The following is a 14,745-nucleotide window of genomic DNA, read 5'->3' as shown; positions in this document are numbered from 1 at the left end:
AAGTTGGCGCAAACAAAGTAAAGTCTCAAATAAACTTGCTTTGACTTGTTTAAACGCTGCCCTCTGTTGGCAGATAACAAGAATTACGACCAAGGATCCAAAATATTCTTAATTCCCCGCAAAGTAAACCAGTTTTAGTTGTCTACGCAACAGTAATAAATAACGATTATGAAATGTGTTATTATTAATTTCTTATGTTTTATTCCACATAAATCAGTGTGAATTTAGTTTGAGTTTGTTATAGTGGAATTCTGTAATCACAGAATTACAGAATTCGTAAGTCCCTTACGAAATAACATACTCCTAGCCCTGTTCATTTATACACTTTTAGACTCAGGAAAGTGTTTAACTTTGATAGTAAACAACTATTCGGCACACAAGCGTATTCGTAACAAAGAAATTCCAACAACATCCAAGACAGGACGATCATTCCCCGCCCTGTTTCGTCGGAGAGTGATTTAATTGGCCAGTGCTCTCGAATACATGTCGACTATTGGTTGCTTCGAGTGTCAAAAACAAAGTGAACCAGGACAGTTGTTCCGCTGTGTCGGGACCTAGGAAAATCAAGTGAAAAGTAACTTAGAGGCGAAAAGTTCATGCTGGTGTTTATTAAGACGTCAGAGAGACATATGAAGGTATGCTGATTTTTTTTATTCATATTTGATCACGCACAGTCTTTCTCTAGATCGTACAATATGTAATAAAGTGTAACTTCGACTCTTGCTGCACTCTATGGTCCAAGAGTAGATGCCAAACAAAGCGATCAATACTGGACTCAGAGCTCCTCCAAGCTCGACTTCCTAACATTGGACTGTTGTGATCAGACTTCAAATGACAATTCGTTCTCCCATAGATTTTTTTTTTTTTTACGAATAAAGACTAACGTTAAAGAGTAAAGGTAATCTGATCCTGCGTTGCGCAGTAGGTGATGTATAATGCGTGTATTGGCATTTGGTCCTACGAACTTCATACAGCCGGGTTTATTATTGTTGCTTTTCCCCCTCAACAAGCTTATCTGAGAATGAGTCCATCCAACAGAGGCAACAATACAGATATTCATCCTCTCTGGGCTATTATTAACATGAGAGGAAGTGCGTCCGTCTCACATATTGAGCGAACCACCCGTGGGTGCCTGACCCGGTAGCATGTGACAAAATCTGACGAAGATGGATATTGTGACTTACCAACTCGTACAATAGGTATTTTTGATAATCAAGACAAATGGGAAGTGACACAAGATAGCAGGCTAGGCTATTTCAGTACTCTTAACTCAATGCACTTTTAATCTGCCTAACTATATGGTATTAACTGCGACTAATAGGCCTACACAGGCTTATTGTTTTAAGTGGGATTTAGTTAATCAACTTTTAGCGTACCACACTTCAGCGACAGTGTAGTTACGCAACAATAATGGCGTAGGAACATTATAAACCTCACATCAACAAGGACGGATGGGATACATCGACAACAACGTTCTACTTTACACAGTGCAACACATGATGTGCTATTAGTTGGGGGGTAGAAACAGATTTACATTCAACACCGCTTGCATCCTGAGGGGCCATGGAGAGAACAGATGATCTGTGGATGCAGTGAAGATTGCACAGTGCTTTAATGAGTTTACAATTGGCTGTAGTCACAGGCACATGGCTGACTAGGCTTAAAACAAGCACGGATTATGGAGACGCAGGGCTTTCGTCATCGAATGAGCGCCGAAGGAATGTATGGGAATATTTTGATTTCCCATGCTGTTGCTTGCTGTTTGCTTTACGAATAAACATTATATTTTGAGGGTTAACATAAAACTATATTATATATAGCCTATATATAAAACAATGATCAAGCAAGATGATGATAAATTGTAGCCTGTCCAATAAGTGACAATGGGTTCTTTAAAAACCCATAAAGAAAACACACACACACACACACACACACACACACACACACACACACACACACACACACACACACACACACACACACACACACACACACACACACACACACACACACACACACACACACACACACACACACACACACAGTGATTACAGAGGCCTGTGAAATTAGCAACAAGCCTGTAAAATCTTACCAAGGATAATGTGTATGCTGTACTTATAATTAGCATTCTACCCGTGTGGTTAACCCACAGACCAAGAGTTCCGGCAAAAAGGCTGTTTACTCTCTCTCTCTCTATGGGGCGCTAAGTGTCTCTGTACGGATTAGGCTGTGTGCAGTTTAACTTCAACCTGGGAACGAGAGCCAGGGATTTCTAAGCGAGAAGCATTTCATGTGGCTCTAATCCAATCTTCCTTACCTGCTTATGCTCCCTGTCCCCAGGTTCCTTTTTTTAAACGTCTTGCCGAAACCATAACAAAACGTAAACGAGAATAAAATAGATTTAATCTGCTCAACGGCTGCCGAGTTCAACCGTTCAATCGCCTCTAAGGTTCAGCATCCAGTGGCCACTGGGAATGAAAAACAAAATCCTGGGAATACATTTTTTTGCATTCAAATTTTCTCAAGTAAAAAAAAATAAGGTACAGAAGCTTCTCAAGCCCATATGAAAGGGACCGCAGCTTCGTCTGTCATTATGTAACCAATTCCCCCCCCCCCTCAAGCCGGCCCCCTCCATCTACTGATGAGTCCATGATGTGGAAAGTTGTATTGACCACAGGATGCTTAAAGCATAGCGGGCATCACCAGTGGAACAGAGACTTGTTGCACGCGACACATGAACTAAAAAGGATAGAAAGGGGATGAGTCTAATATCTATGCATGGTCAATTTGTGAATGCTTTCTTAAGCAAGCAGTCCTGCACCAATTCGATTGCCTCAGAAATGATCTGTTGACTCACCAGGAGTCAACAGATACATCCAAACGGTTGTTTGCAATCGTCCTTAACTCCCAGTATCAGGGAGCTTTCAACTTGATACCGTTAACAGCTGGTATATCGTTTCAACGAGTGCCCGACATTTGTTGATGTGCGGTCATCATCTGGTTGTCCGCTGGAGGTCTGGAGAGTGCCCTATTTGCGTTCCAACTGCCCTTTTCGGTGAAGGAGGGTGGCAGGGACTGTGCACTCCACAAACGACCGTACCATATGTTTAGAAAAATGTCATGTTACATAAGGCCAACCCAGAGACCACATCTGTCACGGTGGGAGCTGTGGTGCTCTCAGTTCACACACAGCGGCGAAGAGCAACGGCAGAACGTTTGGAATAGGACATCTTGTGTGTGCATCTATATTGTAATTGAATTTGTTCTCAAGAATCACAGGATGAGTCAGTGGCTAAATGGCACACACACACACACACACACACACACACACACACACACACACACACACACACACACACACACACACACACACACACACACACACACACACACACACACACACACACACACACACACACATCTAGCCTCGCTGGATGACTCCCTCCTCTGACGTACGTCAGAGATGAATAATGTTTATGTAGGCCTCTACGGTGACCGTAAGAGCACATAATGTGTTTTTGTTAAGGAGGGGGACTTTGGTTTTTAGGTAATATCATTAGATGGCCGTCGTGTGTTAGGCCATGCATTACGTCATTCTTGAATTACATTACAATGAATACGTCCCGGTGGCAGAATTTTTTAATTGAGTACGTGCTTGATGCCTACTATAATCTTTACTGTAATGGGCATATGTCTGGTATGTGTGTGTGTGTGTGATTCCAGCTTGTGAATGTTCTCCTGATTAAAAGCAGAGAAGTCCAATGTGTTTAAAATGATTAGCAACCCAAACCCAATTATCGCTTTGGACTGCTGAAAGTCAGACAAACATCAGACATCCCTTTCCATCGTCCATCAGCATAATAACACAACCAAATCATAAGAATATTAACCAGGATTTGCATCTACAGAACATGAATTTAAACATGGTATTACTCTTCTCTCCTTGTGAAGGAGCCCATGCTGAACATGGAGACATTGAGCAAACCAGAGCTGCTGACTCTCTTCAGCATCCTGGAGGGAGAGCTGGAGGCCCGAGACCTGGTGATCGATGCCCTCAAGGTAAATACAGCCACACTGGATGTGTTTATGTATTCACCATACATCTATTATCATAGTAGACCCATCCAGGGGAACAAAGTCATAGAGACATCAGACCAAATAAGACCTTAATTTGTACAGAGTTGTTGGGTTTGGAATGGATGTTAATACATGTTACTGTTACTGTTGCTCCACCATGTTTGGTGGAGCGTCGTAGTCAGTAGATATGTGCTTTTCTTCATACTGGATTGCTCTGCAGAGAAGAATGTTTAAAAATAGTTTTTTTTATATGATTATTTTGATAAATCAAATTGTTATAGTTTTTTCCCCGAGTACTCCCTTAGCATCTTGGAGGATTGGCAGGAGCGAGGATGGGCAATAATTCAAAAACTTTCTAATAACACAGGGATGAATTAGATAGAAGGAAAAGTAATTATTAAAATGTCATTCTTGGAAACGTGCAATATGCAGTTTGGAATATTTCGAATATTTGAATAGCCTGTCCTAACGTTGGATATACTTTAATGTAGCACACCTCAGTTGCCTTCTTCGAAACAACATTTGTTGGCTATTGTTTCTCACACACACACACACACACACACACACACACACACACACACACACACACACACACACACACACACACACACACACACACACACACACACACACACACACACACACACACACACACACACACACACACCAATTAACTTAATCATCATGCTGATATAATGGCGATAGTTCACAGCGATTCGGAAGGCTGGGAATTTTTGGAACTTGGCCTACATCATCCTTTCTTATGAAAATTGAGCCGTTTAACAAGAAAATAGCTGGTGCCAGTAAGTAACCAGAGCTGAGGGAGGGGCGGGGGTGGCTGGGAGGAGAGAAATGGAGCAACCACCCTCTGTGTAAAATAGCCCCTGCTTCTGCTGCCTGGATGTTTGTGTATTGTGTCTAGAGTCTAGACCGCATTCCTGCATCTCTCTGGAGGGGCATCTGGCCATCTAAGGCAAGAGGAGCTGGGAGTCTTCTGACTCAATAATGTGAGCAAGGGGGAGCAGGAAAATAAACGCCGGCCTTAACTGGAGCTGCAGGGGCGTTTTGGCTGCTCCGCTGCTTTCATCGCTCCCCTGGCCTGCCCTGCACCCCTGGGGAGGGGTGTTGGAAATCAATGGCACAGTGTTCACCTGCCTTCTGATCAGGGCGCCAGTCTGGAACTTGTTGTTGTTGTTGTTGTTGTCGGCAGTGGCTTGTTTGTATTTTAATCGCGAGCCCTAGTCTGGAAAGGGGGGAAAACAGGGTTGTTCACAGGAGCTGGGTGTCAATGAACATCGGAGTGGGAAAGCTTTATCATTTTAACTCCACGCATATTGTGAAGGATATAAACGGTTTAGCTTGGCTCTTGTTCAAGACAGTAATCCCTTTCAGTGATTTTATACGTTTCCTTCTCCGGTGAACACTGGAAAGACTGTGGCGTTGCAAGGGCCCATGTATGGAATGTTAAGCACAGCCACAAATCGCCTTAGTCAAGTGTTTATTTGTAGTTTTCCTTTTTTTGTTTTCAACCAACTCTCCCTCTTAAAGGGATTAATGATCCTTTCCTAAGTTCTTCTCTTGAAATACACAAACATTGAAAAACGATCTTTTAAGAATAAAAGTCTTTAGAATCTAATCGTACTCATTATTTTATTTAGATTGTGTGAAGTCTATGGCGTCCACGTTTTAAGGTTTCGTGAGCTGCTCTGTGTCATATAAAGGCAGTGGGTTGTCGCTGGCTTCTTTTATAATGTCTTCATATTAAAGCTGTGAGACTATCAGTGGTATTCAAACCATCCACTGCATTTTTCCGCTAGTGATTCACGAGCACAGCTGCTCACTTCTCTGTGGCTGTGGCTTTTCACAGAAAGGAAGCCAGTCTCTGGCGAAGCACACACTCACGCAGTCATCAAGCCTACTGGCCTTCATTTGGAGAGGACTTCACAGGCTACTACTTTTTTAGTTCAAAGGGGACCAGGCAGGAAATATTTAAATGAACCCTTAAGCGGATCAGGGTTTTTTTTCAGATTGTCAGGGTGTGGGCGGAGGGCAGAATGCGCCAAATTAAGGCATCCTTAAAAAATGTGTCATGCTGTATTTTTCTTCTAGCTACACAGCAACATATTCAAATTGGGTTGAGTTTATCACCATAGATAGTCCTATGCTTTCCCAGTCCATCAGTCCATTCATAGATAAGGCAGGTGTAAAGGCATTCAAATGAACGATAAGGAGTATTTATTTTGCCCACAGGAATAGTTTTTCTGTCGTTTATAATTAGGCTATAATAATTGCTACTCGGGTCTTATTACAGATGCAGGGACTCACTATTTTGTTCCATGCAGTATCAATGTCACATTGAAATGTCGAGAGCATTTATCCTAGTCTTAATAATAAATTACTTTGCATAGAGAGCGCTTATTAAGGCCAATGTGTCTCTTAAATTGTTCCATGAAATCCAGTTTTGATTGGTTTGTGTGGTATGCATTACTCTACCCGGTACTTTTCCCAGATTTTTAAACAATGCCACAGAGCAATTACAACACAGAGTGGGGATTTGGTCTATCAGTCATAATCCCTCTGGCTTCTGTTGATGATGCCTGGGCTGAAGGCACTATAGCGTCTGCCTTTAAAAAGATCTATACAAGTCCCCCTCAATCAATGTGGTGCACTGTAACTTAAAAAGAACAGAACATGAAGGACACAACCTCTGTCTCTTGATCACCACATGGACATTCTCACACACACACACACACACACACACACACACACACACACACACACACACACACACACAGGAGCTGTGTGTGTGTGCTTGGGTGAACTTGGGTGAACTTTAACACTCATCGGTAGACGCACAAGGAATGCGTTTCCTGTCATCTCCTCTCCCTCGCCCCGTCTTCAGAGCGGTGCTGGAGGAGGAGGAGTAGGACGAGGATGAAGAGGCAGGACAAACAAGACTGCCTTTGTGTGTCGCGCACGAACAAGTCTGTATGTGTAGCGAAAGGCCTGCGTGGGGGCGTGGGTGGTGGTGGTGAGGGGAAAGCGGGTGAGAAAGACGGGCTGTTGGGACACAGCGTGTGTGTTTGTATGTGTCGTGTGCGTGCAACAGGGTTCCTGTTCACCGGACAAAAAAAGGGAATAAAAAGTCAAGGGTGGTTTTTTGGATGAAAATGAACCCTCTGCTTCCCCTGTCACCTGAGCACCAAACTTCTATTTGCCATCATAACATTGTTCTTTTTGTTCTCCTCTTGGTTACAATATGGTAATGCTATTATTGTTGTTTTGGTATTGAGATAGCAATAGGACTACTGATTTGTTAACACAGTGTTAAAGTCTGATTTTGCAACTCAAATTAAGTTGCCTATTTCAGGACTATTTACTGAAATAGGCAACTAGCCCAGTTGATTTATCTGAATCCTGCACTGCATTTTCTACTCACGTCCTTTGTTCTGAACGGCCATGAAACTGACATGGCAGCCATGCGTATTATGATATGCACTGAGGTGAGGGTGTGTGCTAGTCATCATTCTGCTTGTTAATGTCATTCCTTTAAACTAAAGTCATCCTGTCTAAGCTGCTTCTGTGTGTGAACCGTGCTCGAATTATATCATATCACAGGTACGGCACTCTAGAAATAACACTTGATAAACATGTGCTAATGCTTTGAGGTAACGACTGAAGCCCACATTCTCGTGGTGTTGTTGTGTTATCTCAGTAAGCCATGTGACCGTCTCCATGAGTAGCATGGGAAGAAGGGCCTGCTATCAGTTTGAGATGTTCGTGCCAAACGTTGTCAAGGGAAATAACCCAGGCCATTGTTAAAAAAAAAACATATGATCATGATGAAGCAGATCCAGTTTCCCCTCTGAATGAGCTGGGTGTAATATAACAGTTTGAGAATGTACAGAATGGACGCTCTCCGGGAGTGGAGCCCAGATAAAGAGAAGGGAACATGGGCCGCATTCCTCCCCGTGCTTCCAGACTCTCTCCTTCTCTGTCTCCGTCTCCGTCTCTCTAGGATCTCCTCGTTATCAGTCATCAGGAGCTCTGCCGCCGGCGTCCCTCACACGAACCTATCCTCTCTAATCTCTTGATCCTCTCTCTCTCTCTCTCCTGTTGAAAACCTCCACCTCCACCTCAGCCCCCCACCACCAGCCCCCCACCACCAGCCCCCCACCACCAGCCCCCAGCTCCTCTGTAGCCCTGCCACACTGCACACAGCACAGGCTTTGTGGTGGCCGGCCCCCTTAGGCCTGCTGCTGCTACTGCTGCTGCTCCGTGTGGAGGGGCATGGCACTGCTCTCCCTCCCACTGCTATGGTGCATCAAACAGGGTCTGTGAGGGGACTGACTCCTGACAGAGCCAGACACAGACTTCAGATCAGTCTGGTGTTCCTCATTGTTTGCATTTTTCATGTACTTCTTTCTATTTTTCTTCTCTTCTTTCTTTAACGGAACCATCTTAGTAATGTCTCTTCCCAGCCTGTAAATATCTTACTCTGGAGTGTAGCAGTCAATGTGAATCTGATAAGCTTCAACACCATCTAAGTAAAAAAAAAGCAAGACGGTACTGTAGATAATATCCTTGGTCCGTAATGATGTTGAAGCGTTTTCCGGGCTTTTCTCTCCCCTCCCACTCCAGGCCCAGCGCAGGGAGCTCTATGTCCGGGAGCGCTACGGGAAGTACAGCCTCAGCGATCCCTTCCTGGCCCTGCAGAGGGACAGCGAGGCCGTGGGCGACCAGACGAGGCACCTCATGGGCCACTCCACCTCCAACCCCCTGGTGGTCCTCAAACTGGTGGTCAACCACTGCAGGAAGATGCAGGACAAGATGTTGGCCCAGCTGGCCGCGGCCGAGAGCAGGCACAGAAGGGTGAGTCTGTGTTTGTGTGTGTGTGCGGGTGTATGTGTGTGTGTGTGTGTTTGTTCCGCTGGTTTTTAGGCTGAGGTGCCCAGTAAAGGTATTTTTCCATTCAATGGGCTATATTTTATAAGGGCCCACCCATGCAGATGAAGCGGGGTATTGAAAAATAAATACATCTTAGATCTGGTTCACACTGGTTTAGCATGCGTTGCGCGTACGTCAAATCAAGGAGCATAGTTAAATAAACAGTGTGCCATCGAGCGATATTGAGCTCATGAGCATAAACCATAATGTGCATAGCATGCATGCAATACCATGTAACTTTGCCTGCGTACCACGCAACATTGCAAAAGGAGGAATTCAAGCCAACATCAAAGCTGTTTTTGTTAGTGAAGACGATTGGATGGAATCTGTGCTTGTTGGACTAAATTGCCACCAGCATCCTTGTTTACCGAAATTGCATCGCTTCAAACAAACCAAAATTGCCTTTAAGAACCCATGAAAAAGAGTCTCGGGGAGGTCTTACCATTCATGCCCCTGTGTGTCCCCCTTGTGGTATTATCAGGTCATTGCAGACCTGGAAGAGGAGAAGAGGAGGCACGCTGAGGACACGGCCGAAGGAGATGACGTCACCTATATCCTGGAGAAGGAGAGGGAGCGCTTACAGCAACAGGTGCTCCATTTAGAAAAATGTGATCGATGGATCACCTTGGAAACAAATCGCCCATGAAAGAGCAACAATGCATAATTGATTCAGCCACACAGCCATCTGCCGCATCACTCTTTAGAGTAGGTTGACTGAACGTCACCCTAATGGATGTAGCATACAATTTTTTACTCCTCTCCTATATTCACACACACACACACACACACACACACACACACACACACACACACACACACACACACACACACACACACACACACACACACACACACACACACACACACACACGCGTATGCATATTGCTTGCCAAATGACGTATCGTGGGCTCTATAATAGCTCTACCCTGATGCCGTGTCACAGAAACTGAACCCCACTCAACCCCTGTACAGAGAGAGACCGACTGGCTACACTCCCCTGCTGTTTGTGTGCAGCTGGAGTTCGAGCGGAGCCAGGCGCGGCGGTCGGAGAAGGACCAGCGGCGGCTGGCCGAGCAGCTGGACGAGGAGCGGGCCCAGAGCAAGCAGGTGACCTCGGCCCTGGCCAAGGAGTGCAAGTGGGCCGGAGCCCGGGCCCTCGAGGAGGGCCACCGCCTGGCCGAGGCCGGCCGCAAGCTGGAGAAGGTAAGCAGCGTCGTGTGTTAAGGCCTCCATCATGCCCGGCGGGGACACCTCATTCACATGGAAAACGCCCGCTCGTCTAGACTTTGGTCGTTAGGGCGGGCAAGATAAGATGGAGCTTTGTTATTGCCAGACGGGGAATTTTGGAACTCCCGGCCAGAAAGATTTGTGGTCAAAGCACAACGTCAAGATGCCAAGAGCAACTCATTAATGATATTTATGTAATTTAATGAGATCGATATAAAACTCATTATCCATTCAGATGAAAACATCTGATTGAATAATAAGTACGTAAATAGTCAGTTCTTTATCGAGTGTGGATGTCAGTGTGGCGTCTTGCTGCGTGATAAACCCGTTTTGTCACGACCAGGCAAGGATCAGAATAGTGTGTCTTGATACCGTTGACGCTGATGTTAAGCTAACATCTATAAACCGGACACTAAAGTGGGATTTTAATGTTGGGGGAGGAGATACGTTGATGTATAATGCACGTTATCAAGTGATGCACAAATGAGGCGTTGGGTTCTGAAGTTGAACCCACCTTGTGTTGGAGGTCCAAAAACCAACCCGCTGGGTCGGCTTGGTGCGGCGGCTCTGACACGACATGTGACCACTCTGATAAACACACTCGACTGAACACTGCAGCCCCGCCAGCGCTAACCTCCCAGACCGCATCCCTTAGGTCATTCATTATCATACGTTTCAAGGCCTGTTTTTAAGGTGGTATATCTCACTACCGCTGTGCATCTCGCGTACAACACGAAACATGTTATTATGATCGCCGTATTAAAATGCCTTGGACCCTCTGGCCCCAGGAGAAGGAGGTGTCACAGGCCCTGCAGCAGGAGCTGGAGGCGGAGAGGGGGAGAGCGCTGAGGATGGAGGCCAGGGTGGAGGAGCAGCTGGCCGAGTTCGACACGGAGCGAGAGCAGCTCCGCTCGCGGCTGAAGAAGGAGGAAGCTCACTGTTGCCTTTTGCAGCGAGAGGTACGAAGCCGCTGTTCACCATGCCATCGCTGCTGGTGTGTCCATTACGCAGCATCACATTACAGTGAGTGCTGCTGTGCGGATCATCGGCACGGCTGAGATCCGGTCGTAGTTACGGGGGTGCAAGCCCAATGCTGAATTTCCTGCACACTTTCCTGCTTCTCTCTATCGGCCTATCCGTTAATGCAGGCCAGCTAGTTGGTCTACTTTTGTATCACGTACCTTCATTTGTATGATTCCATTTACTGTGCATTTACGGTGCTGTGGACAGGCCTGTCTTGATTCCGATGAGTTCACAGCTTACGCTCGTTAATTGTATTAACGGTAATTAGAAACACCTGTAAAGCGGAGTTATTCATGTATGGTTAAAAGTCCAAGTGCTGATATGCTCTTTAACAGCACTTATGGAATGCCTCTTGTCCAATTACAATGAGTTGGTTGGAACTGTAAAGGTAAACAACAGCTTGAACCTGGAAAGGTTATTCCAGTCCATTTGTTTCGTGTTGTTGGTTGGAAAAGGATCTATTGTGTCAAGTATTGGGGAGTCTCATAGTTAAACCTAATAGCTGTAATTAGGGGGGGGGGGGAGGAGGAGGGGGGGGGACGTGGGCGGGGGGGAGCAGCATATTTAACAAAGGAAAATGTACGACTGTTTGGCAGTGGAGTCCCAGACTTCGGCCCAATCCCATTTCTACCCCTTACCCCTTCCCCTTACCCCTTACCCCTTCCCCTTCAAAACAAGGAGGAGGGGTAAGGGGAAGGGGTAAGGGGTAGAAATGGGATTGGGCCTTTCTGTTTCCTCCAGCCTGACTCTGGTTTTCTCTCCTTTCAGCTGGAAGTACTGAGGAGGAGGACGGAGGGGACGGCTTCAGGAGGAGAACCGAGGGCGGAGTGCGTGGGATCCACGGAGAGAAAAGAGCAACGTGCTACGGGCGAACCTCTGGCAAACAGTCAAACAGAGCAAGCAGCAGCCGAGCGCTTTAAAGGAGAAGGAAAGCCAAACGTCCCCTCGTTCCTGCCAGAAGTCAACGGTCACCCCCCCGACCAGGAAGCAGACGGCGCGCCTCTCAGCCCTAGCGGCGTCGTTCCAGTCGTGTTGGAGGCCCAGAGCTCCGCGGCCTCCTCCTCCTGCGATCCCGAGAACAGCGGCTCCTCCCCTCCCCCCGCCCAGCGCCCCAGCCCCGGCAGCCCGGGCAGCTTCCAGTCCTCGTACCAGGCGGGCATCCACCAGCGCTTCCACGCCGCGCGCCATAAGTTCCAGGGCACCGTGGATCCCGACCTCCCTGCTTCTGCGTCTCCTGCGTCTCCGGTGCAGGCCGGCCAACCGGCGCCGCCGCCGCCCTCAGCGAAGGACCCCGCCCCCCCGACCCCGAGTGTCTCTCCGGAGGCCACCCCGGTCAAGCAGCTGGCCCGCAGCACCGTCACCCAGGTGCTGTCCCGGTTCACCACCGCTCAGCAGGGGGCCTCGGCGAAGCCCACCGCGCCCAACAACTCGCCCTTTGGCACGGACTACCGCAACCTGTCGGCGCCTCTGTCGCCGGTCATCGGGAGGGCCCAGGGGGTCCGATCGCCGACCATTCCGAGGGCGGAGAGGGGCAACCCTCCGCCCATCCCTCCTAAGAAGCCGGGCCTGGCCCAGGCCCCAGCCTCGCCTTCCCTGGGGGCCAGGTCGGCGGCTCTTTACTCGGAAAGCCCCATCGCGGCGAGCTGCGGCCTCACCTCCAGCCAGGAGGGAGTGAAGGAGCTGGACAGAGTGGTGTCTTCTAACTGAACCGAGCGGAGCGGCTAGCTGAACCGGTTCACCCAAACGCAGCAGCTGCTGGCTCAACGGGCTTCTGAAATTACAGCTGTTATAGCTAAATTAGATGACCAATCATTTCACGTCTCTTTGCTGTACCGCAGGATCACATGATGCCATGATGGAATTTGTGTCTTCAGCCTTGATGATCAAGGAAATAACTCAGATAAATCCATGTAATTATATTTATTTTATTTTTATAATCAAATGCACTATTACGAGTATGAGGGGTACTTTTCATATTATTTCCCATATATTCCAATATGCTGGTCTGGTCACGCTATGTTTTTAAATGTATATTAAACAAATTTCTGGCATTAAAGTGGCAATCTCAAAGATTTTCTTTTAAATAATCTCACTATATATTGCCGCTTCAGGAAAAAGGATGGTGACTGAGAAAAGCCCTTGCATTTGCAGTATATGAATGTTAGGAACTGGGTGCCGGTCACAACATCGTTAGGATCTACGGGAACAATTCCTGCTTAACACCAAGGGTTTGCCAAAGAGAATTAAACAAATCTTGAAGATTGCCACTTTATTAATTCATTTGATGGGGTTATCGATCATCAGTTGGCCTAGAAGTTGTTTTATTTTTATGTTTAAAGTACTATCCTAAGCAATATGAAAATGGACAATATCATCTAAAAACGAATGTATATTGACCAGATTAAATGTACACTTTTTTTTGTATATATAGATTAAACATATCTGTAGTCACATATCTGTACTTAATACATTTAGTTGAGGTCTTGTTATTATTACTCCCAAATTAAAGCTTGATTCTTTGTTAAAAAAATGCTTACATTTCAAAGACCTGTATTTTATGATAAAATGCATTAAACTAAGTGAAGTAACCACATTATTTTATAGTTCAAGTACAATTCAATGATTATCATCTGTTATTTTCAAGTGGAAAAAAAAGATGAATAAAAACTCTGTGAACCATGAATAATGGGTCACAGAGAGTGCTTTAGGGAAAGAGTACCAAGTGCAGAGATCACCTGAGAGTTATTCATGAAAACAAAAAGACCAAAAAATGAAAGAACACTGGTCGAGCACAATTCATGAATAGTGACTGGTGGTGAGTCTAATAAAGCATACGAGAAGACGTCAAGGGGCCTGACAACAATGAACATGGGATTAGTGCAAGTGACATTTTACATGTAGAAAGAATTTCATAACATCACTGGCTAGTGAAAAGGTCAATTGGTTGAAACATAAGAGGACCAAGCAGCCAATTCATGCAAGCATTCCTAAACACATTGGAAGATTTGGTTTGAATCAAAGCTTTTCCACATCTCCCCTCAACACCAAGATGTAGTGCATTGAATAATTCCGTTTGCAGGATCAACCAAAGTGCAGGACCTCTGCAGTTAACACCGAACAACCTACATCCGATGGAGTTAAACCCATTGACCTATTAAACCAGCAACCAACTGGTAACTACATGCCGCTCCAAAGGAAAGGCTCCATCATTTGTGTAATAGGCAATTAACTGCCAATACAAAAGTCCCAATAACCGTAACAAGAGAGCGGTCTGTTACAAAAAAAAAAATCGTACTTGTATTTTGACCAGGGCTCTTGCAATGTATGTACAACAAGTGTCCTCTAGAGGTCAGTGTGTTATATAAATGCAGGTAGTCAGACATAAACAAATAATGTAGTCCTGTGTTTAAAATGTAGTAGCAAATCTTAAGGTATTTATTGTGCATGTGGCCTACTTGCAGACAGTTTCAT

At 45.9% G+C, this 14,745-nt stretch overlaps 1 protein-coding gene across 2 annotated transcripts; it reads left to right on the top strand.

Annotated features, from left to right (window-relative positions):
* Positions 1-477: 477 nt before the first annotated feature.
* On the top strand, positions 478-13,870 carry LOC132470673 (CTTNBP2 N-terminal-like protein). 2 transcript variants are annotated; one of them, XM_060069478.1, is made up of 7 exons: positions 478-635; positions 3,952-4,059; positions 8,719-8,949; positions 9,506-9,613; positions 10,039-10,227; positions 11,040-11,210; positions 12,043-13,870. In XM_060069478.1, exons 1-7 carry the CDS (start codon positions 597-599, stop codon positions 12,979-12,981), a joined length of 1,785 nt encoding a protein of 594 aa, XP_059925461.1. In that variant the 5' UTR covers positions 478-596; the 3' UTR covers positions 12,982-13,870. The 2 variants fall into 2 exon arrangements, with proteins under 2 accessions (XP_059925461.1, XP_059925460.1); XM_060069477.1 differs by having other exon boundaries at positions 9,997-10,227.
* Positions 13,871-14,745: the final 875 nt, after the last annotated feature.

The sequence above is a fragment of the Gadus macrocephalus genome, chromosome 13 (assembly GCF_031168955.1).
Source record: "Gadus macrocephalus chromosome 13, ASM3116895v1".
Classification (NCBI taxonomy): Eukaryota; Metazoa; Chordata; class Actinopteri; order Gadiformes; family Gadidae; genus Gadus; species Gadus macrocephalus.
The sequence above is the reverse complement of the archived record's forward strand: the minus strand, read 5'-3'. Positions and strand labels throughout refer to the sequence as shown.

What these genes read in the sequence shown, in the direction of transcription:
- LOC132470673 (XM_060069477.1), top strand. Translation starts at nt 597, where the DNA reads ATGCTGGTGTTTATTAAGACGTCAGAGAGACATATGAAG. An exon ending in CCGGCCGCAAGCTGGAGAAG is followed by an intron (nt 10,228 to 11,039) that starts GTAAGCAGCGTC and finishes CTCTGGCCCCAG; the next exon opens with GAGAAGGAGGTGTCACAGGC. An exon ending in GTTGCCTTTTGCAGCGAGAG is followed by an intron (nt 11,211 to 12,042) that starts GTACGAAGCCGC and finishes CTCTCCTTTCAG; the next exon opens with CTGGAAGTACTGAGGAGGAG.